At 38.0% G+C, this 23,589-nt stretch overlaps 3 protein-coding genes across 3 annotated transcripts; 2 read left to right on the top strand and 1 right to left on the bottom strand.

Annotated features, from left to right (window-relative positions):
• The first annotated feature begins 4,559 nt into the window (after positions 1 to 4,559).
• LOC129727788 (general transcription factor IIH subunit 3) lies at positions 4,560 to 5,830 on the top strand. Its single transcript, XM_055685968.1, has 6 exons — positions 4,560 to 4,623; positions 4,681 to 4,861; positions 4,918 to 5,113; positions 5,173 to 5,418; positions 5,479 to 5,651; positions 5,716 to 5,830. The coding sequence occupies exons 1-6, from the start codon at positions 4,617 to 4,619 to the stop codon at positions 5,777 to 5,779; spliced, it is 867 nt and encodes a 288-aa protein (XP_055541943.1). The 5' UTR covers positions 4,560 to 4,616; the 3' UTR covers positions 5,780 to 5,830.
• On the bottom strand, positions 5,764 to 7,481 carry LOC129727787 (5-methylcytosine rRNA methyltransferase NSUN4). Its single transcript, XM_055685967.1, has 3 exons — positions 7,344 to 7,481; positions 6,024 to 7,288; positions 5,764 to 5,971 (listed from the first exon to the last, which is right to left on the bottom strand). The coding sequence occupies exons 1-3, from the start codon at positions 7,404 to 7,406 to the stop codon at positions 5,827 to 5,829; spliced, it is 1,473 nt and encodes a 490-aa protein (XP_055541942.1). The 5' UTR covers positions 7,407 to 7,481; the 3' UTR covers positions 5,764 to 5,826.
• A 317-nt stretch (positions 7,482 to 7,798) lies between these two features.
• On the top strand, positions 7,799 to 8,839 carry LOC129731775 (YEATS domain-containing protein 4). The gene is made up of 3 exons (XM_055692025.1): positions 7,799 to 8,002; positions 8,071 to 8,551; positions 8,610 to 8,839. The coding sequence occupies exons 1-3, from the start codon at positions 7,955 to 7,957 to the stop codon at positions 8,771 to 8,773; spliced, it is 693 nt and encodes a 230-aa protein (XP_055548000.1). The 5' UTR covers positions 7,799 to 7,954; the 3' UTR covers positions 8,774 to 8,839.
• The last annotated feature ends 14,750 nt before the right edge of the window (positions 8,840 to 23,589 follow it).

Genomic DNA, 23,589 nt, shown 5'->3' with positions numbered 1-23,589 from the left:
GACCGAAAAATTAAATGATATTCTAGGGGCTAGACAAATTTATTTTCAAGAAAAATATTTCGGTTATCAGATCAAGGGGATGACATCATGCTATCTCTTAATAACGTGAGAGTGAAGAGTTGTTCCTGCAACCATTTGAAGTTAAATGAAATTTTTGCTGTACTTTTTCCATATCTGTCAGGGGAACCGCGGACTGTCGGTACGCAGCAAATGTATGAGATTCGAAAGCTACCGCATAGTTCTGAATATTCGTGAATATATATTGATATTTATCGTTTTTCTGTAACATTCATATCACTCCGACAGACTCCGACAATAATGAGTTGTCAAGAAGTTGTCATATAGGTAGACGGGTGCTTTGAAAAGCAATGATGATTACTTTATAATATTGAATATTGAAAATATTTCGCAATTTACAAATATCTTAAAATAACAATTCACTCTCTATTTTCCCATACATTTCCGTGAAGACAGACAGGGAACACCCCGTCTTGTGGTGAAAAGGGTAACTAAACTCATTGCACAGTGGTACAGTAAGGCAATTTAGGCGGACATAAGCTTTTCGTTGGTTTGCGGTTTAAAGCCATAGTTTTTGTAAAAAGTTGTTTCTTATACGCAGTCCTCTATTTATGTGCGAATGAAAATTAGGTTGGTCCTAAAATCAACGAAATAAAAACTTGATTTTATTTGCATAAATAATTGATTTTATTTGCATAAATAATTGTAAACATTCTTTGGCAAACTTGTAAACCAACTAATTCTTAGTAACTTTGCAAAAAAAACTTTTTTGTAGACATTAAATTTGGTTTCCAAAAACAGCCTTTTCGCTCTATTTTTTCAATTCAAATTTAAAAACAAAATTTTCTTCGGTAACTTTAATCAAAACTACGCCAATTTTGACGAAAAAACATTGTCGATATATTGTATAGATGAAGAGTCTTCTTTAGGGCAAACATAAATAATATTTTTTGGTATCATTTGAAAGAACAAATATTGCATAAATATTGTGAAGAAATACCGAAAGTTGCTTAAAATTAGTTGATCTACAACTGTTCCGATGAATGTATACATTTATTTCTGCAAATAAAAAAATTAGTTTTTGTATTTAGTCGATTTCAGCACCACCCTAATTTTCATTTGCACATAAAAAATAGACTAAATATAAGCAACGAGTTCTTAGAAAAAAATTTACTTTCAAACCACAAAATCGCATCGAAAAACTCATGTCCGCCTACATTGCCTTACTGTACCACTGTGCATTGTTGTTGAATTTTTGTGAGCGTGTGACTGACACTCTCACACACGAAACTGTATTTGCTCAACTTTAGATTTAGTTGACTCAATTTCATACTGTCACAAAAAATATGTTGCAGATTTCGTGCGTATATTGTTTGTATGTAAAACTAACGCCATTCCGGGAGTTACATATTGATAATATAATAGATGTAGCTTGTCGAGGCACGAAGAAGAAATATTCAAATAATCAGGTCACGACGTGTAAATGGTAAACTAATCCCAAGTTGCTCTATACGTGGTTCCCTGTGTAACTTCACTAGCTCAGATCCATCACGGGAAGCAACTACGAAATGTGCGGCCGTCAAGCTCGAACACAATAATCAGGCCACGAAGTGTACAATTAAATGAATGTTTCAATTACCTCGTGGAAAAGATAAAAGGAGAAACCGCACAATGGTTGTCAATAGTCGTATATGGTTGTTGTGCAACTTTTAGCTTAGATAACACTTGAATATTCTATCAATTTACCAATTTAAGTATGGATACATATAATGTTGTAATTGGTTTAAAAGCTTTATTATATTATATATGAAAGATATTCAACAAAACAAACATAATTAGTGATAACAACTGTTATGCAAAAACTATTATTTAATGTTTAGTTTTGTTCGTTTTGAAAGTATTTTTTTGTTGTTTATCCCTCCGAATTTTTTGAATTCTATTCTTCGTATTCATCACTTGCAGCTTTGCTTTAACCAGCATATTTATGTATTTACTAGCTAACCCGGCAAACTTCGTCCCGCTTTTTTTTGTGTTTAATAATTTCAACATTCCAAATTCATTGATTTCTAGCGATTTGTTTATATCGTTTGAAATTATTGGTTTCATCGGAATGACAACATCCTCGTTTTTTGCCATTAGTACATCACCTCTATTGGGTGGTATTCAATTATTTTCGTTGTTTTTCATAAACTGAAAGTGGTCATCTTCGAATTCAAGGTGGTGTCCAGGGTCAATGCTTGGCTTCTATACATTATTTCGATTACGGAATTATTCATATGCAGTAGTATTCGGCTGTTTCCCAGAAGTTGCCATCTTACAATTCAAAATGGTGTCTGAGGTCAATTTTTAGCTCCATGCATTTTTCTGGTTAAAGAAACACTCATATTGGGTGGTATTTGGTCACTTTAGGCTATTTTCCAGAAACCGGAAGTCACCACCCTGGATTTTAAAATGGCATTTGGAGACAATTCTCAGATGATTCACATCTTTGATTACCTTGAGAGCAAGAAATATATATGAACGGTGGGACCGAGCAACATTCATGTGTATATTTGCGATGGGAAAAAAAAAATTTAAGGATGGATATTCAGAGACACGAGAGTTACTCAGATTTGCTCTTTATTTTTCAGGTTTTCTCAGAAAAACTTGGAAAACCTCAAATTTACTCACTGTCTTACCCCTCGTAATTTGTTCACAATCGACAATTTTATTCAATCCCAGTTTATATTTGCGATAAAATACACAAACTTCACAAAATCAGGATTATATCGTTGCAAAAACAGCAACTCAATAATCTGTGAGAATTTCAATGCGTCTGGCAGCTTTGATTATAATCCAGTGCTGTCATCACTAGAGTAGTAAAAGTCGCAAGTTTCAGAAAGATGTCGTTAGCATTCCAAACGAGTAAGAATTTGAAATCTTACATGCGATTTCTGGAGTTTTTGTTCAAGCTTGAATGTCTATGTGATATCTGTGATATCCGATATCATCTGGCGATATCAGATGATATGCGGCGTAGTCTGAACAAGGCATAATATGCGAATCTCTCTGCTTACGTCAGTTTTGAGATTGGCCCTGACACAAGTTTTTGAGGCGCGAATTCTCATATGCAATTGGGTTGTTTAGCTATATCAGCTATATTTTCTGAGCAAAATGTGATTTTAAAAAAAATTTTATCGCTGTCCTTCAATTTTTAAATCATGAATTAAAACTGCTCGATATATGCTCGAAATCGCTACAATGATAGTTTGCTCATATACCAACTGTCATTTTAGCGATTTTTATTTTTCATTTAAAAATCGAAGGACAATGATATAAATTTTAAAAAAATCATATTTTGCTCAGAAATTTTTTATTTCATCTAAAAGATCTGCATTTTCTAAGTAAAACGTGATTTAAAAAAACATTCTATCGTTGTCCTTCGCCTGCTAAATCACGGTTTAAAACTGCACGAAATCTGCTCGAAATCGCTACAATGACAGTTCGCCCATATACCAACTGTCATGGTAGCGATTAGGAGTGAATTCCTATTCTTCATTTAAAAATCGAAGGATAATGATATAAAGTTTTAAAAAATCACGTTTTGCTCAGAAAATTACACTCTTTCAGCAAAGCAAAGCAGAGCAAAGCCTTGGTGCTACATTCCGTATCGGAATTCGACCTTCTGTTTTACTATACACAGACTTCGCAGCCAACTGTTAAGTGTACAGGACAATTGCGGGGCTAGCGCTACGATCCTACTGACACTAACAGTCTCTCCCGAGCCGTGACTCGAACATACGACGACTGGCTTGTTAGGCCAGCATCGTACCTCGAAACCAGCTGGGAGATATAGATATACACTCTTTCAGATGAAATATAAAAATCGGGAATCCGTGGATAGCTAAACAACCCAATTCAGCAGCTTAAGCTTTAACCTTCATGCAGCGATGCCAGATTGTAAGACATGTCTTCATTTTAAAGACATTCAACCAGCGGTAGAGACATCTTGGTTTGTGAAGACAAAGTGAAGACATTGGAAAATTCGATACATCCATAATTTGCAGAGGGTGTAACCTGCTCGATATGTTTCGATTTGCCTGTAATTATTCCAGCCGACGGCCGGTAGACATTATATATATATAGACCTGCGAACTGAATCGCAGCGAGCCAAAACAACTGTCAAACGTGCGAGCCAAAACGAACATAAAGAAAAATTCGTATCGAACGAATAACAAGAACATAAAAAACCAGCTGCTGCCGTTTACTACGCAGGTCTAAGTGTCTATAGTTTTTACCCGGCAACTCGGGTGGGAAGACATGTGAAGACATTTTTTCGCGGAGCGTGAGGGCATTTTGAAAAAATGACCTGGCATCCCTGGTTCTGTGCCTTCATGCTAGCGAAAGAAAAAATAAATACTTTGCAGTGCAAAAATTTTGACAGTTAAAATTTGCGATTGAAACTTCTAGGAAGTTTGCCATCCCTCTGGCTTTTCTGGGGGCAATTCGAAGGTCACCCTATTTAACTGACATTTGCAGGTATAGAACGCAGTCAAATTCTGCTCCGGTTGACATCTCTTGTGGTGAATAAAGTGAGTATCAAAACAAACAGGACAACGATGGAAGGTTTGTTCTGGAGTTAATAAAAATGTTTATAAAAATAATAGTTAATTGTAATTTTAGAAAACAAGGACGCCAGCTTGTTGGTGATCGTGCTGGACACTAATCCATCGCAACAAATAATTCGTAGTAATCCACATCATCTCACACAATGTCTCGACTCTATCGTCGCCTTTGCAAATGCACATTTGATGCAGAAAGCTCAGAATAAATTAGCAGTACTTGCTTGCCATCACCATGCAACGTATGAGTAAATCTCTATTTGAATTTTTAGTTACTTTACTGCCCAAATTGTTACAGCGAATTTCTTTATCCAACTCCGGGGAAACCCCTTGAAATTCGGCAGGTTGATGGTCAGTTTGAGGTGTTCACTCTGGTAGAGAAAACCATTAAACAAAAACTGGCCAAAGTAATCAATGAAGCACCTAGGATAACTTCCTCAACAGAGTCACTACTAGCGGGCAGTATGGCCATGGCTTTATGTTATATCGCAAGGGTAAATTGTTTTATCTAGCGGTACATAGTTGGATAATAAAGAAAATAACATTTTTTCAGATAATTCGTAACAAACCAGCCGGGGTAAAAATTAATGCGCGCATCTTAGTAGTGACCGGCAGCAACGAATGTGCATCCCAGTATATGACCTATATGAACGTGTTTTTTACAGCCCAGAAGCAGGGTGTTACGCTGGATGTTTGCGCCCTGGATAAGCCACTGAGTTTACTGCAGCAAGGGTGCGATATCACTGGCGGTCAATATCTGAAACTGCCCCAGTTAGATGGATTCCTCCAATATTTATTGGTCAGAAAATTAATAGCTGTTCCTCTTCTGTTAAGGTTTTAATAATCTATGTTTTTGCAGTGGGTATTTTTACCTGATCCTCAAATGCGTTGCAAATTAGTTCTTCCACCTCCAGTCAAAGTGGACTACCGAGCGGCTTGTTTCTGCCATCGTGAGCTGATTGATATTGGCTATGTATGTTCCGTTTGTCTATCGATATTCTGCAAATTCAGCCCAATTTGCACAACCTGCCAGTACGTAATTTAGCTGAGACATGTTTAATTATTCGTAATGATGAACTGGATTTTTCTTTTTCAGCACTGTATTCAAAGCACCAGCACCTATAGCTTCCAAACCAAAAAAGAAGAAAATGAAGTCCTAGGGCTCACTTTTATTATCCAATCTATGAAATATAAAACAGCCTGTTTTCTAATCGTTTCGTACTAATTTACAAAAGTACATGGGTCCAAAATTAGTCGGTAGGAATGGTAGCACCAGTTGACCGTACTTAAGGGTGTTTGGATGGGCGAATTTAAAGATATCAGAAAAAGGGCGCATTACTAAGCTGAGATCCCTGTGAAAAATATATTTCATATAAAGGATGCATTATAACGAAAACCGCTCACCTCACGGTCACCGTTAGACCGGTATCGCTGAACACGTTACTCAGGGCCATGTGCACCACACCGTCATTTTGCACCGGGCTTAAACTGCACGTGGAATACACCAGTGATCCTCCTGGTCGCAACAGCTTTAGGCAGTTGGCTAAAATTGCCGCCTGTACTTCGGGAAGCTTAAGCCGCTCTTTCACTCTGGTTGATTTGAAAATATTGTTGTCATTTTCCATCACCGAATGTCGATCAGTAGTGCAAGGGACATCGACTAGTATCCGATCGTACATGTTGTAATCCTGCAGGTCCCGTGCATCCGATTGAATAACAAAACAACGCTCCTTCTTGCAGCTGTCTCCGAAGTTATAAACATAACTGTTCATCAACTTCTTAATGCGGTTAACACGACTTTCCTGAACATCGTTACATACGAGCGTCCCAGGACGAAGCGTCTGGAGGAGAAGTAGCGACTTCCCACCAGGGGCTGCACATGCATCTAGCACTCGATCTCCTGGTTGGACATCTAACGCCAATGCGGGTAGAATTGAGGCTCCGTCCATAAGAAAATGTGATAAAACACCGGTAGAACATTTTCGTGGGGATCTAAATTCCGAAACGTTCCCTCGTTCGTATGTAAAAATATTAAGATATTCTGGTATTTCGAAGCTGGTTTCCATTTCGACGGCGATAGGAAAATCCGTACTGTTGCTGTAGTATTTGTAGTGATCAGATTCAGGCACGAAATCTTCCATGCCTTTCAGTTTGGTTGCGGGTATGAATTCGTGTAAAGCCGCTGTTCCCAGGTTAGGATCAATCAGTCGCTGGAAATCCATCTCTGTGTTGTCCTGCAGAGTCTGACTTAGCGACTTTTTGTAGTCGACTCGAGATTGTTTCGTTTCGGGTTCAGCATTTTCAGACATGTCTGATGCATTCTCTTTGTATAATCGTCCTCTTTCTTGCTGCTCCTGATTTTCGGCAAACTGCTCTATTGTCTGATCCAATTTGAAAATCTTATTGCCCGTAAACATGTCACTGCTGGCATCGGTGAGAAATTGTTTTTTAGCGCTGTAAATGTCCCTTACATTGATAGCTCCATCCGATTGCAGAAAAGCGATGGTTTTTTCTGTATCACCAAACTGGTTTACCATTGCCATATACTTATGTTCACCTAACAAGGCTACACGGATACTTTTCCATCGATTGCCATAAACCTGGCCGTAAAAGTCGTCAAAATTTTCCAGCGCCCGATCCTTAGCGAACTGTTTCTTTCGGGCTTGAGACTGAAAAAGTGGACAATTAGTTATACCTAAAAATATTGATAATTTTTATATTCACCCAATGTGTCTTGCTGTGCTTATTTCTTCTAAAACACAAAATAGATAAGCGAGATCGCAGCATTTTTGTTACTTGATTTCCGAGTTCTAATTTGTGCTCTTATTTACAATATTTCATGTGGATCATAACCTACAACCTGGGTGGTGAGTTTAGCAGCTCATGCCGGTGGTACGCAGCCACTGATATCAAACGCATCGTACTGTTATAGTAGGGACTCCTACTTTCTTCTACTATATACATGAAAAAGAAGCGACTCTGGTTTCGTTTATCAGTTTGAAAAACTAGCTGTTGAGCAAAATAGTAGACAGGTTATTCACTTATCATTTTTCTAGCTTCGAACCGTACTCTTTTTCAGCATTCTTTCGATTTTATTTCATCTAAATATGATCATAGTTACTGGTCAACTAATTAAAAAAATGCTCACCCCTAATGAACATAGCTAACTCTGAAAGGTAAACAAGCGCAAAACAAGTTGACTTTCACTGTTCATAATTGAAAGCAGCATTTTCCATTTAATTTTTATGAGTAAAAGGCCAATTTACCGCGTAAATTATCCCCAGATGTTGACTCTGATTGTCGTGTAGTTTTGTGACATACAAAAAAAATCTATCATGAATATATCAACCGATTTTGGTCCTGATTCCGGCGGCCGAGTGAAGGTATATATTATAGCAAAAATCTCCCAAATCAGGTACATTAGATGTAAATTTCACAATATTTTCATCAGGGTCTCACAATCGTTAAACCGTTAGTGTACGGCAACATCGCCCGTTCTTTTGGAAAGAAGCGTGAGGAGGATGGCCATACTCATCAGTGGACGGTATACGTGAAGCCCTACCGCAACGAGGATATGTCCACATATGTGAAAAAGATACACTTCAAGTTGCACGAGAGCTACGTTAATCCGAATCGCGTCGTCACGAAGCCTCCCTTCGAGGTGACTGAGACCGGCTGGGGAGAGTTCGAGATTGTCATCAAAGTACACTTCCACGATCCAACCGAACGACCGGTTACGATGTATCACATTCTAAAGCTGTTTCAATCGCCGATTCTGGATGGTGAGGTTTCCAGCCAGCTCGAGGGAAAAAAGGGTCTAGTTTCGGAACAGTACGAGGAAATAGTTTTTCAGGAGCCAACGCAGCTTATGCAACAATTACTGACGAATGTTCAACCTGTTACGAGTGGCTCCTGGAAACATGACACTGATTGTGAGACTACCGGTTACCGTATAGGTTGCTTGCATCTAAACATTTCTTCTAATTCTAGTTGAAGAGAAAAAGGTTCAATCTCTGGAAACCATAATCGAGACGAAAGGCAAGGTGAAATCGGAAATTGCTTTGCTAAAGGAGAAATTGAAACTGGCTCGAGAAACAATAGCGAAGTTTAAAACCGAAATCGCTAAAGTGCAGGTTCAGCAGCCGGCAGCGTGAGACATAGTTGTAAGTATTTGCTTTTAGTTACGTCCAATAACTGATTCACTGATTTTCGAACTCAAACTATGGTATGATTTACTAAAACATATCGAATTATTTCTGGAATGTTTTAACCAAATTGCGTAACAATTTGCTTGTTACTGTTTCTGGGATGCTATTTGCATAAATATTTATTGGAAATTCGTTCCTGTTTTATGGAATGGGCGTCCCCGCTTTATGGAATAAATTAAAAGAAGTTTTCGTGCTAAAATTGCGACGTACAATGTCTTGTTTCTCAATTGAAATCGACAATTTTACCACTGAATGATTCCAATAAATAAAAAAAATGTAGGTATCTGTCAGTTATGATTGTTCTTTCATGTAGATGAAGGCCAAGCAAGTTAATTTTTTTTTAATAATTTTTCCTGGAATATTGAGTTTAATTTTTTTTTTAATTTAACTTTCGTTCGTTTGCCGATATGTTATAATTATAAAACTCCGAGATCTATTGTAACATTTGGTACGATAATATGAAAATGTCCATATGCATAAATCCCTGTTACAGAAGACAAGGCGAGCAACTCGCCTCGCCCGCGATTACTGACGAGGCGAGCAAGATGTTGTATTAGGAAACGCGAGTGGAACATGGCTGGTGACCACTGAGTGACAGACTAGCTATTCGTCTGTAATCCAGCCGGCTCGCCATCTGCAATACCAAAATTGCTCAGACGAGTAACTCGCTGCTCGTCTCATCTTCTATAATTGGAGCCATAGTTTACGAATAATTCAGTTATTAGGATAAAAATCAAAAACCGTTGCCATAGACTATCGAATCCAAAAGAATATTCTAAAACATTGCCATTATTTTGTATACCAGCAAAGCCACTGCGGCAGCTTTTGTAACAGAAAACATTCGAAAATATGTTTTTTTTTTGCTGGAATTCGACAAATTTACGAGATTCACGAGCTTTTTGATTAATTGAATAGAAGCGAAATTCATGGATCTCACTAGTGATAAATCTGTCCAAAGGTTTACATAAACCCGAGGGTTTTTACTAAACAACATCTATTTCTATTTTTAAACACGTTTTTTTTTCAGAATAACGCGGATTATTTTCACGCGAATGGAGATCATTTGTACGCGGTATTAAATTAGTTTAGTAAAAATAAATCTAATCTAGTTTTTAAAAAGCGGTACAATCTACCACGTAAAAAATGACCCCAGTGTAAACAAATTTTCACTCTGTTGTCAAGGACAACTTTCTACCAGTTACTTTAATAAAACAACTCCCCCTTTAAAACAGCCAGTACCCTAGGAATCTCGGAGCTAGTTGAGGTTTGGGTCAATCAGGGGCTTCTGGTTCTTCATCGTCTGACTGCTCAGGAATATTTCCTTCTTCGTGGTAGCTGTTCAGCAGTATCGAGAGGTTGTTGCTCTTCAGCCGTGAGTAGTGTAGAGCTTCTTCTGATAACTAAGGCAATTCTTGAACTTCTTCAGCAGGTGGATCTTTAAAAGTAAAAGTTTCCAGGTTTCGGGTTTCGTTCAGTAAATTGTAGCTGACCTTTTATATGCGTTCGATGATGATGGGTTATTCCTCTGTTTGCTTTGCTGTTGATTGGTGGTTTCAAAAGCGCCGATATAGTTCGCAATAGTCTTCCCAACATCCTCTTTGTCAGTGACTGACCATCGAGTTCGGGTGTTGAAAAGGATGGTATACAGTTAGGAATGTTTCCAAAGCTACTTCTAGAGACTCTCCTCCCGAGCTAGTTTTTTTTTTTTCAAAGTTCTCTTGGCAGTGTCCACAAAACGGTTAGCCAAACCGTTGGTGGTATGAAGCCGTACTCGCAGAACTTTTGAAGTTGTAGAATCTGTTTCGGACACAATAGTTTCTGGAACGCCAAACGTAAAGCACATTTGCTGAGGAGTCTGATCGTTGTTTTGGTTGTCGTCGATTTGGTTAGCTTCACCTCAGGCCGTTTAGTGAATGGATCGACGACCACCAGAAGATAGTAGCTATCGACCGGTCCAGCATAGTAGATGTATATTCGGGACTACGGCTTGTCTGGGGTTGGCTATGATTCCAGTACCCTTGATTGGAGCCTTAGCCGCATTTTACATCGTCGAACGAAGTCTTCGATTTCGCTATCCATTCGTACCATGGGGGGGGGGGGGGGGGTGACCAGTGACTATAGTAAAACTGAATGAGCAACCGTCACCGGAACACTTGTGGAACAATCACCCGTTCTTGGAACATCACATAGTTGTTGATTACGCTCAGGGACGTCGATTCGAAGTTGATTGCTGCAATGGCGTAGTCTTCTTCTGGACGCAAACTTTGGTCGATGAGTCGGGAAACCATGTCAGCGCATCGAAACTCGTTGGTCAAAACGTATTGGATGTCGAGATCATAATTGAGTAGGATAAGAGCGCTGGAGGCGGTTTGCCGTATGCACGGGAATGCCTTTATTCGATCTGAAAAATGACAACAGTGGATTGTGGTCCGTTTGAAGTGTGAATTTCCGGCCCAGGAGTATTTTGTGGAAGTTTTTTATCCCGTACATCAGGGCTAGTACTTTTTTTCCGGTTGTGCGCATGATTGCTCTGCTTGAGTGAAGAAGCGTGAAGCGTGTTGAATTGCTTTCATGCTACCGTTCGGAAACTTGTGGAAAATTACAGCACCAATTTCGGGTTTCGATACTCCTGCAAACGATTGGAAGTTCCGGGTTGTAGTGGCTCAAAGGAAGGTTTGATTGCAGTTTATCCTTGAATTGGACAAACGAATGCTGACAATCGGCACTCCAATCCCATTCGGCATCTTTTGCAACAGCTTGAGTGACGCAGCTCGTGGGTGTTCCGAACGAATTTGCCGTAGTAGTTTACAGCGCCAAGAAATGATCGTACTTCGGACACGTTCGTCCGTGCAGGAATATTTGCGATGGTTCTCTTCTGCGTTCTTTTTCGGGCGATGATGGAACCTAGATACCGAACTTCGGTTTTAAGAAACCTATATTTTTGTATTTGAGATGGAATCCACAGTTTTCGAGTTTTTTGAGCAGTTGGTCTTGAGACTCTGCCGAAAATAACTTCGATGATAAACGGGCGAACTACAGGAATTTTCACGATGAGACTGTCGATTACACAGTGCAACAATTTTTTTTCCTCGGCTCCTATATATGTTTTTTCATGTATTTTGACGCAAAAACAAATTCCTCCGAGTTTGAACACATTTCACCTTAAGGGGCCACAGTGGCACCATTTCGAATTTTTGAGAAATCGAAAATTTTCGATGTTTTTTCGACGCCATTTCGTTTTCAAGCCAAATATAAAAATTCTAAGAGTTTCTCCACATATTAGCATTTTCTTACCTATCTTTAGAAGAAAAAAAAGGATTTTAAATCGGACAAAAACTGAGCTCAAAACGGTGATTCTATGAAAACGGTTTTGGCATGGTTTGAGTATATTTCACAAAGCGAAATAATATCAAGTATGTATGAGCATTAATGGTAATGCGCTAATATTTAGAAGCAGTAGTCGAATTATGGTTTATATTGAGTAAGAAAGTCTCTGGAATCGATTGGTAGCTGTCTGATCCACGTAAAATGTTAGCAACATATCAACTTTGCTTCAATTTCCCTACAATTAAAAACAATGACAATAAAACCATGCCTTTTTTGTACCCCTACAATTAAAAACAAAAACAAATAAACCATGCCCTTTTAGTGGAATCACCGTTTTGAGCTCAGTTTTTGTCCAATTTAAGAACTGTTTTTTAAAAGATGAGTAAAAAAAATGCTAATATGTGGAAAAACTCTTAGAATTTTGATATTTGCCTTCAAAAGAAAATGGCGTCGGAAGAACATCCAAATTTTCCGATTTCTCAAAAATTCAAAATGGCGCCACTGTTGTCGCTTAAGAAATGTGTTTAAACCCGGGGGAATTTGTTGCGTCAAAATACATGAAAAAATCATACATGGAAACCAAGGCAGAAGAAAAAGTAAATTTTTTTAATTCCGTTCAATTTTTGTTATTCATTACAATGCGTCTGGCGCTGACTTGAATCCAGGAGCAAGGCGCTTGAAGCGTGTGGTAGCCATAGGCACATAGGGGGAACTGGATGAAAAAAGTTGGGTCCAGCTGAACTTTTCTCTGTGGTATAGTGGGGCATCGAAATGTCAAATTTTTTATACCAGCATTAATATTACCGAGGGGCTATACAACGATGCAATAGCATTTTTACTTTTCTAAGTTTTTACAACATTTAGTGAAAATTTAAGGAAGAACCCAAAGTCGAGCAGTTAATGATAAGGCTAGTATATACTGTTCATACACTTGTTCATACTGTTCATACAGAACAGTCACCAGACCTTACTGCTTCTGTTGGATAAAAAGCCAAAATCTTTTTGTTTTATTACGAGTACGGTATAGTATGTACTTATATACGAAATGATGGTTTGTAGGTACTTATAGCAACTTGGAGTTACATTTTCGGGATAACCATGACTAAATGGAAGGAACATTTGCATCTTTTTGAAAAATGAAACAAAAACCTGTCACCCATTTTTGGGTTAACATGTGGTAGAAAACAGTAAACCACACTGAATAAAGTAAAGAATACTTTAAGCCCAGTATGTTTTAAAGGTTTTGAATGATACAGCGAAGTTCACACATAACGGTTGTAGACCTTTTCGAAGAAACAACAACAGAGGCGTGAACATATTCATGCATTAAATACATCTTAGATTTTATTCTCCTAACATTATCTGTGCTCACTAAATTTACTTATCAAAATAAATTTATTGGAGAATAAGAATTTTGGTTTTCGAATAAATCTCAATTTACAAACATATATGTTTTTCGATGGTACTAGAGTTTCCAAAAACATAACCCTTTATTTTATTTCAACAACATACCACAAGCGGTACAAAAATCTGAAATCAGTATTCTATTTTTGGCAGGATTTTGATGATTAATCAATCAATTAATGGAAACATTTTTTAGCAAAATTATTTCATTGAAAAGCTGAAAAAACTCAATTTTTGCACCCCTCAGATGATTGATGCCTTCAAGCACTAGGTACTGGAATATTATTCAACTTGCAAGCAGTGCCACCAGATTCACAGAATAACTCATACATACTAACCGATAGCTCAAAACCAATAATGATGACTATCTTTTGTAGCAGATGACGTTTACTGTATCAGGATTATAAACTACTTGTAATCGTTTAAGAGGTTAAACTGAAGTAATGTATCCTAATTGGGTGCTTCATAGCTAATAGAACTACTGTATAAATGTCCAAAAATATGGAGTTAAGCTGTAACTTATTAACGTCTAAGTCGAAACAAGTTATGCAAAATCAGAAATTATTCCGCTTGATCACCAGACATATTACTGTAAAATTAGCTTACGAACTCTCAAAGATTTACAAGATTTACATTACTTTTCATTTTGCTTGTTGTGTTTTTGTGTCGGTAAAAATGAATCAAATTTGCGAAGTCTGCGCGAAAGACTCCGGTGCCGAAGTGTTCTGGTCGTGTGTTGGAGGGTGTAATCGAAAATTCCATGCCTCCTGTGTGGGAGTATCGTGCCCCCCCGAAGTAGTTGCTAAAAGCAGAAGTTCTCTGCGTATCGTTAAAAAAGACAAACAAGACAAACAAGATAAACCAGCCGTAGATCCAACTGCATTTTTGCTACCGTGCTGCGATTCCTGCCAACTTTTAGTAACGGCATCGTTTGAATTGAACACGTTGACCAAACAGCAGAACAAGCTGACGAAATTGATTGATGATAATACAGAGGTGATTCATCGACTTGTGACCCAACTCGAACAACCAAGCACAATTCCAGAAACTCTAGAGGGTATCGACAAGTCACTTATACAAATAAACCAAGCGCTAACGTCAAACATCAAAGCCAACAGTGTGGCTGGTGTTATGCCTACACTTAAAAATCACCTGACGCAGCTCGTTAACATTGCTTTTTCGGAATTCAAGAACGAACTTCGGAACGAACTTCGGAACGAATTAACGGAATCGCTGACCAGCATAAATAACGAACTTTCTCAGTTAGGACAGCTGTTTGTAGAAACAGCAACCAGCTGTTTAATACAAACCAGTCCGTTAGAGATAAACATTGTAGATGAACTTAAAACTCTGTCATCCTGCATCGAAGAACTAAGATCTAAGTCAGCGAGTGTTGCCGCTCCCCCAATAGCTTCACCTGTTTCACTTCCAAGTTTGGCAACAGAACTTAATTTGGATAACGCCAATAATTCAGGTTGGCGGTTTCTAGGTTCCAAAAAAGTTTGGAAAGCGGATTGGACAGATTATGATGAACGTAAAAGGCGTCGTTTGGTACAGTTGAAGAATGCAGATGCAGCCAGAAGAAGGAGGAATCGACGACAACAGGCTTACAACAACAATACTAACAACAACAACCGCAATGGTAACAATTACAACAACCGCAACAATAACAACCACCTGAACAACAATGACAATTACAATCGCAACAATAACATCTACAACCACCGCAGCAATAACAACCACCAGAACCGCAACAATAACAACTACAATCACAACAATAACATCTACAACAACCGCAGCAACAACAACCACCAGAACCGCAACAATAATAACTTCAATCGCAATAATAACATCTACAACAACCGCAACATTAACAACTCCAACAACAACAATAACAGCATCAATAATAACAACAATCAAATCCCGAATCGTTACCTCAATCTTAACAGGAATCTTAACAACAGCTACTACAACCAACTACCACCAGACCGTGTGCTTCTTGCTGCAGCGAAGGATAAATTTTCTCGACCCCCACCTAATCTCCAGCATATCTCTTTTCAACGAGGCGAAATACTTAATCCGTACCCAGCGAATAATGAGTCACAATCATCTTTCATGCCTACCGTTTCAACGAGCCCGCTCAACTTAACGACTCCCGCGACCTCTTCAGCTGTATCGTGTCCTTCCCATTTGGCTGGCAGCCACAACTATAACAATAACAATAATTTTAGATCAGCAAGTTTCCCGTGTGATGGATGTTATTGTAAGCATTCGTGTTCTCAAAATCAGTGACGCTCAGAGAAAGAAAAAACAACGCCAGTAGTCAATGAAGTATTGATTTATGCTCAGAGTTTCAACAGGATGCGCACTGCACTCAAAATTAATCACATTAATAACAGAATAAGTGGATGTTCATACTCAATCATCTTAGCAACGGAAACGAACTGGAACGAAGATATTAAAAGTGAAGAAGTTTTCAACAGTTCCTTTAATGTGTTCAGGAGCGATCGTGATTTATCACTATCTGATAAAAAATCAGGTGGAGGAGTGCTTGTAGCTGTTGGGGTTCAGCATGATTCTGAGCAAATCATAACCCAGAAACATGCCGAATTTGAAGATGTCTGGGTTAAAGTTCTGTTGAAGGGTGAAATCCATATTTTCGTATCTGTTTACTCTCCACCCCACTTTGCCAAAAAGCAATCATATGAAAAATTTTTAAGGACGGTAGAATTAGTGAATGATGAGTCCCACACTAACTCAAAAATTCATATATATGGAGATTTCAATCAAAATGATGCTGATTTTATTGTAAACGATGATAATGAATCGCTTTTACTTCCTGTAGTAGGAGAAAACGAAACTCTGCAATTTATTTTTGACGGTTTTAGTCAACTTGGATTAAATCAGGTAAACTCAATCCGGAATGAGCAAAACTGTTTTTTAGACTTTTTATTCACCAATTGCACGGAAGATTTTAGTGTTGACAAAGCAGAATATCCCCTATGGAAAAATGAAAAATTTCATACTGCAATTGAGTACTCGCTAATGATTGATACCGAGAGATCACGACCCTCTGATCATCATCCTGAATATAAATATGACTTCACTAAAGCAAACTTTGAACTAATCAATCGTAAATTAACTGACATCGACTGGCAATCACTTCTAAAAAATGAAATAGAAATGAACAAAGCGGTTGATAATTTTTTATCATCACTGTATAGTGTTTTAGACTCAACTGTACCAAAATCAAAAAAGAAAACGATTAGCTCAAAAGATCCCATTTGGTTCACCAGAGAAATCAAAAATTTAAAGAATAGGAAACAAAAAGCTCATAAAACTCACAAAAAACTTAAAGACCAAAGAAATTTGGACAAATATTTGAACATTTGTGATGAACTGAATACTAAAATATCTATTGCGTATGAGAACCACAACACAAGGGTGGAAAATAACATTAAATCAGACCCAAAACAGTTTTTTAAATTTGCAAACGATAAAATGAAGTCTAATAACTTCCCATCTCGCATGCAATATGAAGACTTTGCCAGTACTGACTCAAAGCAAATCTGCAACAAGTTTGCGAGTTTTTTTCAAACCGTTTATAAAAATAGCGACGAAGTCAGGGACTTTGAATATTTCTCGCACTTGCATGAACAAATAAATAACGTATCTATTAAGCAAATAACTGTTGAAGAAATCCTCGCAACACTAAAAGAACTGGACGCTTCAAAAGGTCCAGGTCCAGATGGAATTCCACCCTCACTCATGAAAAATCTTGCTCCTGCCTTCGTAAAACCCTTGTTTTGGCTTTTCAACTTATCCCTTACGTCCGGACAGTTTCCATCAGTCTGGAAAAAATCTTTTCTTATACCGATTTTCAAGTCAGGTAAGAGATCTGACATCAAAAATTATCGTGGCATTGCAATAATATCATGTATTCCTAAACTTTTTGAAGCTATCGTAAACCAAAAAATATTTAATCAGGTAAAGAATCGCATAACGTGTAACCAACATGGTTTTTACAAAGGGAGGTCTACGGCTACCAACTTACTTGAATTTTTTGATTTCTCTCTTGCGTCTATGGACAGAGGCAACTTCGTGGAAACTCTATACACGGATTTTAGTAAAGCTTTTGACAGAGTAGATATTTCCATGCTTATGTTCAAATTAAAAAAACTGGGATTTGAGTCAGGCCTACTTAAATGGATTGAATCTTATTTGACGAACAGGACACAAACGGTTAGGTTTAAGGGACACCTTTCTGTACCAGTAAAAGTGACATCTGGAGTTCCACAAGGCTCCCATTTAGGCCCTTTGCTCTTCATTTTATTTGTTAATGACGTTACCCTTGTGTTGAATCGTCTCAAAGTATTGATATATGCCGATGACATGAAACTGTACATGGAAATAAAACACAAATCAGACATCCAACAATTCCAACAAGAGGTTGACATTTTCTACATTTGGTGTAAAAAAAGTCTTCTTGATCTCAACGTAAAAAAATGTAATATTATATCCTACACAAGGAAAAGAAATCCTGAACATGCCAGTTGCACTCTTGCACATCAAGTTGTAGAAAGGTGTTATCAAATTAGAGATTTAGGAGTAATTATGGATTCTAAGTTAACATTCATTGATCACTACAATACGATCATCAATAGAGCCAACAGTATGCTAAGTTTTATAAAAAGGTTCAGTTACCATTTCGTAGACCCGTACACTATAAAAACTCTCTTTGTTACATATGTTAGATCTATCTTAGAATACTGTAGTGTTGTTTGGTCGCCTTATCAAGACGTCCATTCCAATAGAATCGAATCCGTACAAAAACAGTTTTTGTTATATGCACTAAGAAAACTAGGTTGGAATTCATTTCCTCTCCCTTGTTATGAATCGCGTTGCATGCTTATTAATATAGAAACGCTTGAAAAAAGAAGAGAAATTGCTTCGGTAACTCTTGTCAACGATTTAGTTTCACAACGCATAAGTTCGGAAAATCTGCTTGGAAAACTCAACTTTTATGCTCCTACACGCTCATTAAGAACGCGAAAAATTTTCGTATTAAATTCTTATAGAACAGAATATGCCATGGCCGGGCCAGTTAATAGTATGATGAGTCTTTACAATAAATATTGTGAAGTTATTGATTTAACGATGTCACGAAATGCTCTTAGAAAAATATTGAACACTAGAATTACATAACTATATTTGTGATGTTAGCAATAGTTTTTAAGATGTAGTCTACTATGATTGACGAAATAAATAAATAAATAACTTGGATTTTGCATCGGGTGCACCGGTTTATTGAGTTATATTGGTGAATTCCACAAAATGCTAAGTACTTAAGTATATCGTTTTACTTTTTTGCGTATAGCTCACACTATTGCATATTTTGTACAAGAACAGGTTTGTTTTAAATTTTAGTATAGCTCATTTTGTTCACGTTTCCCGCGTCTGAGTACACCCGCACAAAGAAGAAAACCACCAATACTGCCAGTCGAATATTGTCAACAATGGTTTGTTCTGATTCTCGTTCGGCTGATTCATCGCTTTTAAAGGTGGTTATTCATCTTCTACTGTTAGGAACAACCACCGCCGTTCACTGTCAGTTCATAAAATTTTTTTCGTTAAAAACTAAACATATGATAAATTTGACAGCAGCTTTACTAGAGTGGTTCGCGAACACTGCATGTACAGAAAAGTTGTACCCACAAAATATAAAACGACGTTAGTGATGTTATTATGTTTGGAAACATTTCTTTTTGTTGAAATAAAAACTGTAAAACTCAAACAATTCGCGTTGACGGTGTTGCTGATATTTGTTTGGTTTTTGCATGCGAAAAAGAAGGAAGGAAATATTTTTGCTTTTGTCATCACGCACATTTTGACAATTACATATGAGTGTTCACATAGGTGCGAACAGCCTTCAAAATCTCTTTCAACGCGAATAACCCGAATATTCTTGCAGTTTTCAAAAAAATATTGTGAGCAACACTGCTCTTGAAAGATCAACGTCAAAAGACGTATAAGGGCATCTACAGCGGTGGTGCAAATCGATGTTTTGTTCTATTTTTTTTGGAACAAACTCAAATTCACTGAAGCACCACTATTGCAAATTTTGTTTTATAGGTACAAGATCTGAACTGGGGTGACATTGCGAATCTCGTTTCGAGTAACTCGTACAAAAATAAATTATCACTGATGAGCGTTATGTTAGGTTAGAGAATAAAAAAAATCGTTTGAATCGAGCTGCACAATGTCACTCCTGAAAAAACTTTGAAACTCGTATACGTTTTGATCTGTTTTCGTCACTTTTTGATCTAAAATTTGAAATAAATCGTTCTAAAATCCTTGCACGCTACCACCAATTGCGGGTGGGTAAAATGTCATATTCTAATTGAATATAACATTTTTAGCTATTTCAATATAAGCGTTTTGCGAGTGATGTGGGATAAACAAAACAAAGATTTTTCACATCAATTCACTATTGATTTTTGTGGTTTTCCTAAGAAGACGATGAACAGCTCACGCCTTGGTTCAACTATTGGGTATGAAACCATCAGCCACTAGGTAGCCAAATACGTTGGCTATCTACCGCCTTAATTGTAGTGGGACTACCAAGAACGATCAGTCTCAAGAAGCCAAAAAAGTGTTCTCCGAAGATACTGAACTGAAAACGGCAGACTTGTTACAATATTCCCAGAAACGAACTCAAGTTTAAAGAACTGCAATATTCGACGAGATTGAGGAAACGAAAACGGAAGACGATTATCTACGCGATCAAATATTTTTCGCTTACCTTCGAAGCCCTACTTGCAGCAGAAATTTTTCGATTATACTAATCCATCCTGAAAAATGTCACTGACATTTGGCTTAAACCATCAAATCCATTAAGTCTCGTGGATATAAAGTGGCTTGCCAAAGTAATCCCTTAATGTATGTAAAAACTGTCGAATTTCCGTTTGTTTAATATTGAGTGCTTCAAGTTTCATGAGAAACTAATAGCATGGGGTATTGAATCATTCACAGGGTATCTGCGATTTAAAACAACAAAATATACAACACCAGTGCAGAGAACGCCAAGTTGGTCTATTTTAGTAAATTCTTTTTAAGTTTCGCTGGTTAAATCTAGTACAAAGTTGTTACAAGAATAGACCGCTGAAGATGCTCTAACAGGAACAAGTGCTGCGTGTGAGTTTTTTTGTCACAATTCAAATTGACAGATCGATGCCCCGTTATACTAGTTATACCATTTTCATAGGTTGTAAAAGGGGCCAGTTTTTGAATCAACTTTTGTGAGCAGTTCCCCCCATGTGCCATAGGACTAACTGTGTGATGATCAAACATCAATCTCTTGCTCATGTCTCCATGTATCGGTGTTAGTGACAAATGTGATAATCGATAGTATGGTGATCAGGGGCCCCCGTGGTCCCCGTGGCTCTGTGGTTAGCGATGTCGGTCAGCTAGCTCTCCCACACGGTTGTGATATCGGGTTCGATTCCCGATCGAGTCGAGGATTTTTTCAAGCCGGAAATTTTCTCGACTCAGCACTGGGGCACGGTGTATCGTTGTACTTATCCTACACATACAAAATGTGCCAAAAACAATATCGATAGCGAATTCTCTCAACTAATTTAGTTGATCGAGACCGCTAAGCGTGGCGATATTGTTGTTGTTTGGTGATCAGGGGCCTATTAAACGTCAACGTTTTGCCTACTAATCATAAATTCATCACGGCTGTAATATTTCATTTCAAATGCTTACAAAACTTATCTTATTCATTGAAAGTGCACATTGTACTAAAAACAAATGTTGAGCTCTTGTTTTTTCCATCTAAAACGACATTTACTCGAGAATAAGTCTACCGACAAAGTGGGACGTTTACTCTATTACACTTGTTTTAGGGCAAACCAACCGAAAAGTGGGTACCAGAAACGCTGGTACCAGAACCAATGAGTGGTAGATGGAAAATGTATGGAGTTTGACAGCCACAAGAGCCCCCTGAGGGCGATACGATAGGGTTGTTTATATAACATACTGTTATGTTGAGTCGTCTACCACATCCCCTCTTTTTATAGATTTAAATATATTTGAGATATTATTAAGCACTATAAATTATTCATGGAAATAGTGTTATGTATATGAAATTATTCTGATGGGCTGAACGGACGTTTGGGCTTAATGATACGCCGTGATCGACGTACGGTAGACTCGTCTACTCCTAGAGCAGAAGAGTGAAGTGTACAGTTCTGCTCCGGATCCGAAGATTACCTTGGGTCCAACTTCCTGCTCTGGCGCTAGCATTGGCCAAAAATTGCAGAAGTATCGATACTCAATTTTTCCTTGGCGGAATCGATACCAGGTTGATATTGAGGGCGGAGCATCGATACCAGCTGTATCGATACTCTGCCTGCTACTTGAAACAGGTCTATGAAAAGCTACTATTTTTTCTTGATCTTTAATACAGGAAATCAGAGATGCCAGGTGTTTTTGAAAAATGTGAGCAACTACTCGGAAAACCGACAGAATCTGCTTAAAATCTGAAAAAAATAATTGACTGTGATTTGAGAAAATTGCGTTCGCGCTGGCAAAAGTCTGCAAAAAGTTTCACAGATGTTGAGAAAGTCTACGCAAATATAAAGAAACTCTGACAAAAATCTGCAAAAACTCTGGAAAAAATATAATTATCGGCGAATTAATAAAAATCTGCACACTGACTCTAAAAATCTGCGTTTTGAAGCGAAATCTGCATATTTTGTACCTCTGCCTAATGGGACCACGGTGGAACAGAATTATATGTCACACACACAAATCAATGCAATTGCATAAGCGCGTCTGCGGCCATTTTTGAAATATGGGGCAGCACGAAAAATCTGGCTTCTTTATTGTGCTATTCTTTATTGTCTGCCTTTTGCAAAAACTCGCTTTTGCTCTGCACAGACAGTATCATCAAATGCGGGAGAATTTTCCTCGCAAGAGGCAAGAAAAACCGCCTTTGAAATCAGCGGGTATATTCAATCCTGTTGGTATCTTTTACAAAAAGAGCACAAATCAAATTTCTGTACTGTTTGCAGAAGACTTTAACGCGATGGATCGTATCCGCGCACTTCTACAAGCATTTTTCGTTGGACAATTTATAGCAATCAACAATATTTTCCGATTTTATAGTTTCCCTTCAGTATCGTAAAAATATCGGGGCGAAAGTATCGATCCAGCTTGATATTCGAGTTGCCTACATCGATAAAAAATAACAATATTTAGACCTAAAGGTATCGATACCGTAAGTATCGATACGATATCGGCCAATGCTACCTGGCCGTGATCCTATTTCCGGTTGGAAGGATGGCACGTCGGTGCTGTCGTCAGATGACTAGGATACCTTTTTCAGATGAGCTGTGTTGCGATCATACTTCCTTCCATTAGGGTGAGATGGCACGGTTACGTTTGATCCATTTCTGTTCAGCACAGTAAACTTCTCCTTCAAGAAGTTGGTTGACAGTTTGTTCGTTGAAAGCAGGTTTCTCATTAGAACGACATATCCCTCCTCTATATCAGTTGGTTTTGCTCTACGCCTGGAATCTTCTCGGTCTTTCCGTAGCATCTTTTCCCGAAATCCCGATCTCGAAAATCAGAGCTTGGCGGAGTTGTTTCTAGGGCGTCGATTTGAGGTAGCATGGATTGTAATTTCCTACTCTGTGTTGTTATTATAAAGCTCTAGAAAACTATCAAGTTCCGCTTTCCAATTATTGTAGAGGGCATGAGCTATTTTCATCCTCTTGAGAAGCGACCGATTCTGTCTGTCGACCTCTCCATTGGCCTGTGGCCAATAAGGTGATGTATGATTGAGATGTATTCTAGCTTCCCTACAGTATTCATCGAAGTCCGTTGATACGAACTACTTCGCGTTGTCTAAAGTTATCGTTCTAGGCGGACCCCATGTCCTGAAAATCTCCAAACGCTTCACAGTCTTCCCCTTCCGTGCCGTTGCATGATTTCGATTTTCATGTACCGGCTATAATAGTCAATGA

Source organism: Wyeomyia smithii, chromosome 3, assembly GCF_029784165.1.
Source record: "Wyeomyia smithii strain HCP4-BCI-WySm-NY-G18 chromosome 3, ASM2978416v1, whole genome shotgun sequence".
Classification (NCBI taxonomy): domain Eukaryota; kingdom Metazoa; phylum Arthropoda; class Insecta; order Diptera; family Culicidae; genus Wyeomyia; species Wyeomyia smithii.
Note: the sequence above shows the minus strand (reverse complement) of the source record. Positions and strands in the feature narration are given on the sequence as shown.

Bases quoted from the DNA above. Each gene is read 5' to 3' on its own strand.
- LOC129731775 (XM_055692025.1), top strand. From the start codon at position 7,955: ATGAATATATCAACCGATTTTGGTCCTGATTCCGGCGGCCGAGTGAAG. The intron at 8,003-8,070 runs GTATATATTATA...TATTTTCATCAG, and splicing joins ATTCCGGCGGCCGAGTGAAG to GGTCTCACAATCGTTAAACC. The intron at 8,552-8,609 runs GTGAGACTACCG...TTCTAATTCTAG, and splicing joins CTGGAAACATGACACTGATT to TTGAAGAGAAAAAGGTTCAA.
- LOC129727787 (XM_055685967.1), bottom strand. From the start codon at position 7,406: ATGCTGCGATCTCGCTTATCTATTTTGTGTTTTAGAAGAAATAAGCAC. The intron at 7,289-7,343 runs GTGAATATAAAA...CCACTTTTTCAG, and splicing joins AGCACAGCAAGACACATTGG to TCTCAAGCCCGAAAGAAACA. The intron at 5,972-6,023 runs GTGAGCGGTTTT...TATTTTTCACAG, and splicing joins GGTCTAACGGTGACCGTGAG to GGATCTCAGCTTAGTAATGC.
- LOC129727788 (XM_055685968.1), top strand. The intron at 5,114-5,172 runs GTAAATTGTTTT...ACATTTTTTCAG, and splicing joins CTTTATGTTATATCGCAAGG to ATAATTCGTAACAAACCAGC. The intron at 5,652-5,715 runs GTACGTAATTTA...TTTCTTTTTCAG, and splicing joins CCAATTTGCACAACCTGCCA to CACTGTATTCAAAGCACCAG.